The sequence below is a fragment of the Seriola dumerili genome, unplaced genomic scaffold (genome assembly GCF_002260705.1).
Source record: "Seriola dumerili isolate Sdu_G_001 unplaced genomic scaffold, Sdu_1.0 BDQW01000091.1, whole genome shotgun sequence".
Classification (NCBI taxonomy): Eukaryota; Metazoa; Chordata; class Actinopteri; order Carangiformes; family Carangidae; genus Seriola; species Seriola dumerili.
Genome location: NW_019174346.1, coordinates 954,152 through 964,381, shown reverse-complemented (window position 1 = coordinate 964,381; position 10,230 = coordinate 954,152). Strand labels below are relative to the sequence as shown.

The following is a 10,230-nucleotide window of genomic DNA, read 5'->3' as shown; positions in this document are numbered from 1 at the left end:
GTTTGGCACATGGTTCCAAAGCGCGCTGCTCTCCTCGCTGGATCCACCAGCGCATTAAAGACTCTTCTTGTTTCTGCTTCAGTATCTGGAGACTTTTGGAAATTCTCATTTCCTCTTGTGACCTTCTTTCACGTGCTGCAAACATTCAAACTCTTCATCAGGTCGGAGCAGGATGGATGTAGGCGCGTGCGCCTGCAGCAGCAAAGAGTGAGACTTCATCATATTGACGTGTGTGATGGGACGCCCCGATGAGAGATCCAGTTGACACAGCGGCTGCCATGACTTACCATCCTTTCCACGCTCATAGACCAGGTGCCCTGCCACTGTCAGCCTTCCTCACCGCCGCTCAGCCCTCGTTCTTCCCGGCGCTGACTCTCCCAGACGCCGCCTCCCTCTCCGCGCCTCTGTCGGAGCGGGCAGCCGCCTCTGACGCGGGGCTGCGCGCAGCTCTGCGACACCAGCATCCGACACCAGTCTACCCGAGTTCCTTGAAGAGCCCGCAGCCAGAAGAAGGTCAGGATGATGAGCCGAAAGTCACACTGGAATCAAAGAATTTATGGAATCAGTTTCACAAAATGGGAACTGAGATGGTTATCACCAAATCTGGAAGGTAAGAAACCAGAAAGATCTTATTTTACCACCACAATCATTTTATTATGGGATCTGTTTCTTGCTGTCAAGTAAAAACTCTCCATTCTTCTCTCCTGTCATTTGTCCTGTTGTCCTCTTTCAACGTTATTAATGATAAACTCCAAATTATGTTTAATTAATCGTCAACTCTTCGTTTCCAGGAGGATGTTTCCGCCTTTCAAAGTGAGGGTGGGGGGGCTGGATGAAACAGCAAAGTACATCCTGCTGATGGACATCGTGGCCGTTGATGATTGCCGCTACAAGTTTCACAACTCCCGCTGGATGGTGGCTGGAAAAGCTGACCCGGAGATGCCAAAGCGCATGTACATCCACCCTGACAGCCCGTCCACAGGGGAGCAGTGGATGAGCAAGCCCGTGGCTTTCCACAAACTCAAACTCACCAACAATATTTCGGATAAACACGGATTTGTAAGTAACTGAAATGTGAATTGTTGTGGCTTTTATGACTAATGTTGACTTTATATTGACCTCGTTGCCTCTTTTTCAACATTTTATAATTATATCATTTCAGTGATGTGTCACATGTCTTTAATTTTCCAGACGATTTTGAATTCAATGCATAAATACCAACCCAGATTTCATATCGTGAGAGCCAACGACATCATGAAGCTTCCATACAGCACCTTCCGGACTTACGTTTTCCCGGAGACGGAGTTCATCGCTGTCACTGCCTATCAGAATGAAAAGGTAACACCCCCCTACCCCCACCGCCACCCACCACCACCACCCCTCCCCTCCGCAGCCACATGCACGCACAGCAGACCTCTAGTTGCGTGCAGTGATGTGGATTTTATTTGTGTGGAGAGATTAGAGAAACATGAGTATGGCTCTGTTGGAGTGAAAATGGAGCCTCCATCAGCTCCACATATGTATTTGTATTATTTGCGGATGTTGATGTTACACTTAATCTGTCACTGCACTTTTGCATTGACTAACTTTAAGATTTTTTTGCTCCATGTAGATCACACAGTTAAAAATCGACAATAATCCTTTTGNGCCTATCAGAATGAAAAGGTAACACCCCCCTACCCCCACCGCCACCCACCACCACCACCCCTCCCCTCCGCAGCCACATGCACGCACAGCAGACCTCTAGTTGCGTGCAGTGATGTGGATTTTATTTGTGTGGAGAGATTAGAGAAACATGAGTATGGCTCTGTTGGAGTGAAAATGGAGCCTCCATCAGCTCCACATATGTATTTGTATTATTTGCGGATGTTGATGTTACACTTAATCTGTCACTGCACTTTTGCATTGACTAACTTTAAGATTTTTTTGCTCCATGTAGATCACACAGTTAAAAATCGACAATAATCCTTTTGCCAAAGGATTCAGAGACACTGGGAACGGCAGACGAGAAAAGAGGTAATTATTTTATGCCCCAGTAAACATCTGAACAGCAAAGGACCTGGAAGTCTGTATTTAATGTGAAAGTGTGATCCGCAGGAACAAACAGCTGAATGTTTCTTTGCTGCATGAGAACCAAAGTAAAGACCGGGACAGTGCTGATTCTGATGACTCCTGTGAACAACCCAGCACCAGTGATCCCTTTTATTCCCCTGGGGAGTTAGTGAGCAGCCCCCTGATGTCCACCCCAACCTGTCCAGGTGGGTTCACTGACAGTATATTAAGCCATGAAGTGTTTCTATGAACCCAGATGATTCTTTAGGACAGTGTGTTGATCTAATATATTAAACACAGCTTGCAACCTTTAACCTTATAGATATATGAAATGATGTTCAGGACCTGTACAAATATGTATGTGGTGGGTGGGTGTGTTATAATTTATCATATTTCAGATTTTAGTTTTTGTAATAATAACATTTAGTGTGATGAAAAAATAAATCCCTGAAACACAGACAGGACTTCTGTCCTCTGTCCTTTATGACTCACTGTGCACATTAGAATCATGATTCCTTTATTTTAATTAATCCCACTCAGGAATGCTGAAATATAAAAATGGCATGTTACGAAAATAATTAAATTAAATTAAGCATGTATATGAGTTTCATTTTGATAAAACAAACAGATCCTTCCACCGATGTGTTTTTATTAGCAATGGAAGAAAATAATGAATAAAAAGCAACTAATAAACTATTCAATTATAATTCAACATTTTCAGTTCTTATTGTGTTTTCTTTTTCTTTTACTTTTTTCTTTGTTTTAGGAGTATTCAGGAGTTTTCTTATCCATCCATCAGTTCATCTCTCAGCCTTCTTCACAGCAGACATTTTAACCTCTCATAGTTGGAAGACAGGTGTTACTACTCTAGTCAAGTGTGCCATTAAAGCTCGGCAGTGTGAAAGTGAGTCAGTCCCTGCAGGACCCTGAAATTACAGGAGCCTCCTGTGAAAAAGGCCTATTGTTGGCTCTGAGCTGTTCACCTCACTGAGGATGATTGTCATTATATGTAACAGAAAAAAAGCCTAACTTATTGTACACTAACTAGCTTCCAACCACATAGAGTGGTCTTCATCGGACAGTAAGTGGACCTCAAGTTAAGAAGTTTTAATTTACTAATTTTTTTTAAATTCATTTACATTATTTTATTTTATATTTCTCTATCATATCTGTCTTTATTGGACAGTTGACAGACAGAGGAGGAAGAGGTTTACACATGAGTCCGGCTAGAACTGAACTGTGGAGTGGGAATTGCAGTAACTGTACATGGTACACATCTTCACTACCACAGGACCAGGATGCTGACGGTGTGAATATGCAGATATGGAGGGAAGTTGTTTGGGAGGTGGATTTGAACCACTGTTTACTGTCTGACTCATTCTGACACAACCAAAATAGTTTCCTGCTTCAATGAATCAACTGTTCCTGGTGCCTCGGGGTCAGTCACACATGAACACTGTCTCTTTCAGGGCTCTAGATGTTTGCACTCAGTCATCTCTCTCGCAAGTGTCCATCACCTCTGTCGTCACTGTGAACTAATGAGATACGAGCAAGTCAGAAAAACACTACTACAAATACGTTTAATATGATTTTTTTTCCCACAGATGAGAACAATACTGGAAGTGATTCAGATTTTGATCTACAACGTGAGGACCATGCTGAAGCCAGCTGTTCCAGGGCTGAACATACAAGTGAGGAGATACTGTGGAAAAGATATGCTGCCAGTAAGAGTAAGGAGCATCAGGACACAACACAGGACAGAACAGAGTTTAGATCATCAGATGACGCGTTCTCCATGGAGAAAAAGCACCAGAGTGAAATCAAAGACGGGATCATGCCTGTGATGCTGCAGACACAGAACTCATCATCCCTCGGCTCCGCTCACCTGCAGACTGTGGATTTCTCAGCTGCTCACAGCCAGCAGCTTCTCAAGCTTGGGGCACCTATGTTGTTTCATCCTGGACAGTTGTCAGCGAAGCCAGAGGCTTTTCCCACTTTGGGTATGGGACAAATATTTTCCTCTTTGTCTGGAGCAAATGAACTAGAAACTGGAGGCCTGTCTCCTCAAAGCATCACCTCTCCATCCCCCTTCATGTTGCACCTGTCACAGCACATGCTGGCATCTCAGGTACCTCTAATATCCCACATATTTTAATAAATGTAATATAAGTAGAGATCATAGGCTGTAGTTCAAGCTTGTTGGCTCTTTAGGATAAGTACACCTGAATCATAAAAAAACTCTTCCTCACTTTTTACTCAACAGCAAAGTGTCTTTCCAGGAACAGTGGTGTAGTCTCTGAGGATAATCTTCATATGTAACTGTTGGTTTACATTGAGATTGAAATGACTTTCAGTGAAAAGTGTTCACAGTGAAATCTGCAGATTATCCAGAGTAATCTGCTTTAATGCTTTTAACTCTGTAAATGATTTAACAGAAAGAACTAAATTAAAACTGGGTGGCTTTTAATTTGTAATTTGGAAAAACTTCCATTTAACTTGTGTTTTTATAGTCATTACCTGATTGACTGATTACCTGATATTACATTACAGTTAATACAATCAGTAGAGTCTTTTATTGACATATTGACCAAGCAACAGGCAACCATTAGGCTGAACATGCAGTGCAGTGAGGTCTGATTAAAAAACAACTTTTTGTTGAAATTATTGTTTGAAAAAATCAGGAACTAGAATCACAAATCCAACCACCAACCAATCAAGTTACAGGAAATACAGTCACAGTCTCTCCTTCCTGAGTTACAGTGTTGAATAACGGCCAGAGGTGTTTTTACAGAACATTATGATGTCACAGTGAAGTTGACCTTTGATCTTGTGGATATAAAATGTCATCACCTCATCTGATCCTGTTAGACATTTGAGTTAAATTGTGTCATAATTAGTGTATGAATCTTGGCAAAAAAACATGTTTGCAAGGTCACCATGACCTTGACCTTTGACCTTTGACCACCAAATTCTAATCAATTCGTCCTTGAGTCTCAGTGAATGTTTGTGCCAAATTTGACAAAGTTCTCTGATGTCGTTACTGAGATATCATGTACACGAGAATCAGACGGATGGACAACCTGAAAACATGAAATAAAAATCATATCATTCAGCAGGGAAATGATGATCCATAAGTTGTTGATGAAGTTACTTTTTTCCCAAAAAATCCATTAAAAAATCACAAAGGCTCCTGGTGAGAAACAATCTGAACTGACAGTGTGAAAATACAGTGTCAACTTGTTGCCGTGTTGCAAGTCACAGCAGTTCTCGACCTAGAGGTGGAGACCCTCACAAGGGGGTGTGAGATACATTTTAGACGGTTGCAAGATTATTAGTGGGCTAGGAAATAAAGGCAGTTTTTTCTGATATTTTTGTGACTTTTTTCTAATTGTAGAAGGTAAAATCCATCGTGAGCTGACCTGATCACAGCCTGTGATGAGGGGCACAGACACATGGCTCTGCATCAAGAAAGACGTACCTTTTTATTTTCTCTAAATTTCCCAAAGACAGACAAACTTTGATTTCTCACCGACTTAATTACAGTATGAAGATATATGATTGCAACAGGCAGGTCAGTGAGCGTTGAATATAACACCGTTACCTGATAGGATTAGATTGAATGGATTTCCACTATATAACCAGTTTCAACTAAATCAAATCACTGAAGCAGAAGTTGAAGTAATATTTTTATTTTCCTACGAGGATGTCCATGAAAGATTTTAAATCAAATGAACTCTCTAATTTTTTTATACAGGGAATCTCACTGTCACCCTTTGGAGGATTGTTGTCATATCCATACTGCTACATGGCAGCTCCAGCTGCGCTCACCCCGGCTCTCCCCACTTCCTCTGCAACCTCATCGCTCGCCAGGAGCCACTGTTTCCGCAGCTCTCGCCCTTGGTTCCGATTCAGCCCTTATCAGATCCCCGGCTCCTTCACCTCCGGCCTGCTTACGACCAGATCGCCCGGCAGTTCAAACTCTCAACCTGAGCTGTGCAAACCGAGCAGCAGACAGTCAGGTCTATGTGACAGTCACAGCCACAAAACCAAGGCCAAGCAGAAGACGGCTCCACCTCAGTCAGCGGTGAAGGGTTCCATGGATTAGAGGACTTGATGAACCATGTACTCCACAATAAACTCTTCTGTACTGGCTGATGGATGAAACAACACAAGTAATGAAGTTTCACATTACAATGACCTAAAGTTAAGATTTCATGAGAACACTGCTGCTGAATAACTTATTATACCATCAACAGAACATATCTTATCTGGGGATTTGCTGGTCAAAAGACAGCTACACACATTTCCATGTGAAACAAGTCCAACTCTTCCCTTTTGAATCAATGGCTACATGTGATCCAGATATCTAAAAACATGCTCTTATTCAGCTAGATTCAGCCCAGTTTTAACCTTGACATCAGGGTGTCCTTTGACTTACAAAAACTCCAGTTTGTGTTTATACTGGAAATTCTATAGAAATTAACATCAATTAAACTAAAAGATGCTTGTTGGAGTTTATTTTGGGGAAAGTGGGTTATATGCAAAACTCAGCTCCCCCAAGTGGAATACTCTACAGAAGAAGAACAATGATGTGCTTTAAATATGAATAAAACACATTTTTTATTGATTTGTTCCGTACAATTGTGTAAATATTTTGTCTGGTCCTTTTTCACAGACTGTATAAAACATGACTGATCAAAGCCTTTTGAGACTGAATACTGTAACTGATCACTCTTCAACCTGCCAAAGAGATATGAGGAAATTGTATCTAGCACCCGTTTCACATTCTGTTGATGAACCAAAGCTGCACCGTGGACTTGGAGTAAACTCAGGTTTCTTTTTTTTTACCAGCACTTCAGAAAAATGTCTTCAGATAAGATGATTTCACAGGGTGTCTGCTTATTTAGGTAAACCTTTTTTATGTGTGTGTGTGTTTTCACAATTCAAATAAAGATACTGTTCACATTGAATTCAGTTGTCTTAATATACACTAAATGCAAATATATAGGAGGAATACATGTACTTGCCTACCCTCTGTGTTCAGCACTGTTCTTAGACACTGGAACTATAACTCTCTGCTGTTATATAAAATTAAATCCTAAATAAAGGCAAATCCTTGATATGAGGATGAAAAATACTGTAACTTATCAGTTATCAGTTTTAAGTGTTTCATGTAACAGAGAATGAAAGATCAAAGTCTACACATATCATATATGTTTTAAGAGTTAAACCGGATTCAAGACCTGGATTTAATTCTGCGATGCGCTTCAGGAACTGTTTGGATGTTAGACCTCATCCTTTAAACTGTCTGTTTCATTTATGCACTTTTGAATTATTCTGTTTTCTTAACATCAGCTCTCGTGGCTTCAGCCTTTCTGGCCTGTTCTTAATTCTCCATGTTGGTTTGTCTCACAGACGTACTGTGCCTCGGCCTCGGCCCCTCTGACCTCGTTATTCACTCTCTTTGCCAGTCAGATGCATTACGAGACAAGGAGAAATATGAACCTAATGATCTTAGCTCTGAGGTAATCACTGTGGACATTAATCTGAGAGTACATCTTTGAACTGGTGCCACCTCTCTCCAGACACATGTAACAGTCATGTTTTCTTTAACAGTCACATTAATAAATGTAAAACTAAAGTATTTAATTTTCCTCTGGAACTTCTGCTTCATGTGATTGTTTGTTTTGTTAGTTTTTTTTATCACAGAATGCTAAAAGTAGTGTTGTGCACCATCTGCTGCTGTTATGCTCCTGGCCATGGCAGTGGTGGCTGAGCAATAAAGGTGAATGAGTTAGTCTGCAGTCCGGTGCGTTTCATTCCTTATGCATGAGTGCAGCTCACTGCTTGCGAGGGCAATTCCCAAAACATCTCTGCTGGTGACAGCAAAGCTACACTTGAGTTGTTAAAGTAAATCTCCTCGAGATGCACTGAAACATACATGTTGTGGAATCTGTAAATGACATTTTGTACATATCGTACAGTCAATATAAAATGTTATGAAATATTTCTGACATATATATATATATTTACTGTATATATATGACCTTTCCACTCACTACAACTTTCACACAGGTAATTTGTTTATATGTATATGCAAATAGTGGGAATGCATGTATGTATATGTACACAGCTCTTCCATGTTAATATATATGTTTATGTAAAGTACATGTAAATTGACACATAAAAGCTGCAGTTTAACATCCTTGATTGTGGATGGGGAGAGAAATGACCGCTGGAAGGCTCCACAGTGAAGTGTGCTGTAGACTGAGGACATCAGAGGGTGGTGCCTTGTGACAAAAGGTCATGTCACTTTTGGCTCTTACAGAGGCTTTAGTCCATTCGTGCAAATAAATGTAGATAGCTGCATATGTATGAGATGCCTCAGACTATATTTACTCCTGAACAGAGGCCAAAGTGTGTCCTCACCATAGTGGAAACAGGGGGTAAATTCTTTGTAATAAAAGACCAAAGTAATAAAAGACCCACAGTTCTCCTGATGATGTGTTGTCTGTTTGCCTGATACCATCAGGACATGGCGCCGGGCGCAGAGGAGGAGCTGTATGGATGTGATGAAAACCACGGACACAATTCTGCCATTTTAAAAGACACACTTATAAAACAGTTGAAAAAGCTAAAAGTCTAAAAGCTCACAAGGTCAATTATTAATTTTCAAGCCATTATGATTCAGGCATTATTTACACCTTTTACAGCCCAGAAAAGCTTTTGTGTGTGTGTGTGTGTGTGTGTGTGTGTGTGTGTGTGTGTGTGTGTGAACAGCTGTGCTGCATTTAGAAGAAACAAACACTTTTTCAGCTTATGTAAAAAAGAAATTACAATAAGAGCAAAAGTGTGGCCATTTTGTAATAACATGTCCAGTTTTTCTTCATACATCCATAAGCACTTGGTCTGTGGGCTTGGAGACATTTGAGCCAATCCCTCTTCAGATCATTCAGTTAATCTATTTTGAATGAAACCACAAACTGCTATGTTCAATCATCATAGTGAAACAGTAAAATGCCCCTCTGAGTGGTAAATGGACTATATTTATATTGTGCAGTCGATTTACAAGAAACGATATTTCAAATCTGAATTTGAAACTTTAACTTTCCATTCTGTTAATTATGGAAACACAGATTACATTTCTGAACTACTTTAATACACTTCCATACAAACCTCCTAAACATTAAATCTATGGGAAGTATTTCAAATTACATTTGTGTTTAAATAATTATAAATTTTAAAAAATCTCTTAGTGCTCTTTTTTCACAAGAGGATGAAGAAGACAGGATAACCTTGACATGACACTTTGTGGCAAAATTGTTTCTTTTCACTGTAGCTGCTGGTACAAAAAAAAGAAAGTAGAAAAAACAAAAGTCAGGCAGGCAGTCTCCCAGGAGGAAAATTGATCTGAAAAGTCCTCCCCCTGTGCTGCCTCCTCCAAGCATTTTCTCCTTGGCTGAGCGTAGCTTCTACTGAAACAACATCTCCACTGGCGAGAAGGTCAAATACAAAGTTTCGCAGCCAGATGAAAACTTCCCTCCCTGCAGTTGTGGAGACTTCTATGGGTTAAAGTGAGTGAGTGAGAATGAGAGTGAGAGTGAGAGTGAGAAAGAGAGAGGCCTGTAAAAGTCAGATGGTATTTTTCATTATCCATGACACAATGTCAAGGCAACACGGTGCATCAAGGCTACCTCCTGTACGCTGGAAGAATACTCAGCATATTGGTGCTGTAAATTATTCTGAAAGTAAGCGCTGAGATAAAAATGTCAACATAGATGGCTTAAAGAGAACAGATAAGTCATCTGTAGCTTACAATGAATAATTCACTTAACAGGGATATCATCTAAAAGCCAGTGTTATCATGAATAAAGCACTATCTGCCAGGGCTTTGTTAGAGTGGTGTGATGATGTTTAAGGTATGAATCCGGCTCTATTTATTCTTGCAAAGGAAAGGTTCGGTAAAGAGATTTCCCACACCCGATGACTCATCATTAGCCTCCAGTCTTCTTGGGTTTGACACAACAAGCTCTGCACATCTGGATCCTCTGGCTCCGTCAGGTTGGATGGGGACGTCGGTGGACAGACATTTTCAGGTCTCTTCAGAGATGTTCGATTGGGTTGAAGTGAAATCAAGGACATTCACAGAGTTGCACTCCTTGGCTTAAGGTCATTGTC

At 40.6% G+C, this 10,230-nt stretch overlaps 1 protein-coding gene across 1 annotated transcript; it reads left to right on the top strand.

Moving 5' to 3' along the window:
• The first annotated feature begins 248 nt into the window (after positions 1 to 248).
• Positions 249 to 6,157, top strand: LOC111222371 (T-box transcription factor TBX2b-like). The gene is made up of 7 exons (XM_022746083.1): positions 249 to 610; positions 792 to 1,059; positions 1,192 to 1,338; positions 1,940 to 2,016; positions 2,098 to 2,258; positions 3,657 to 4,180; positions 5,807 to 6,157. The coding sequence occupies exons 1-7, from the start codon at positions 249 to 251 to the stop codon at positions 6,155 to 6,157; spliced, it is 1,890 nt and encodes a 629-aa protein (XP_022601804.1).
• Positions 6,158 to 10,230: the final 4,073 nt, after the last annotated feature.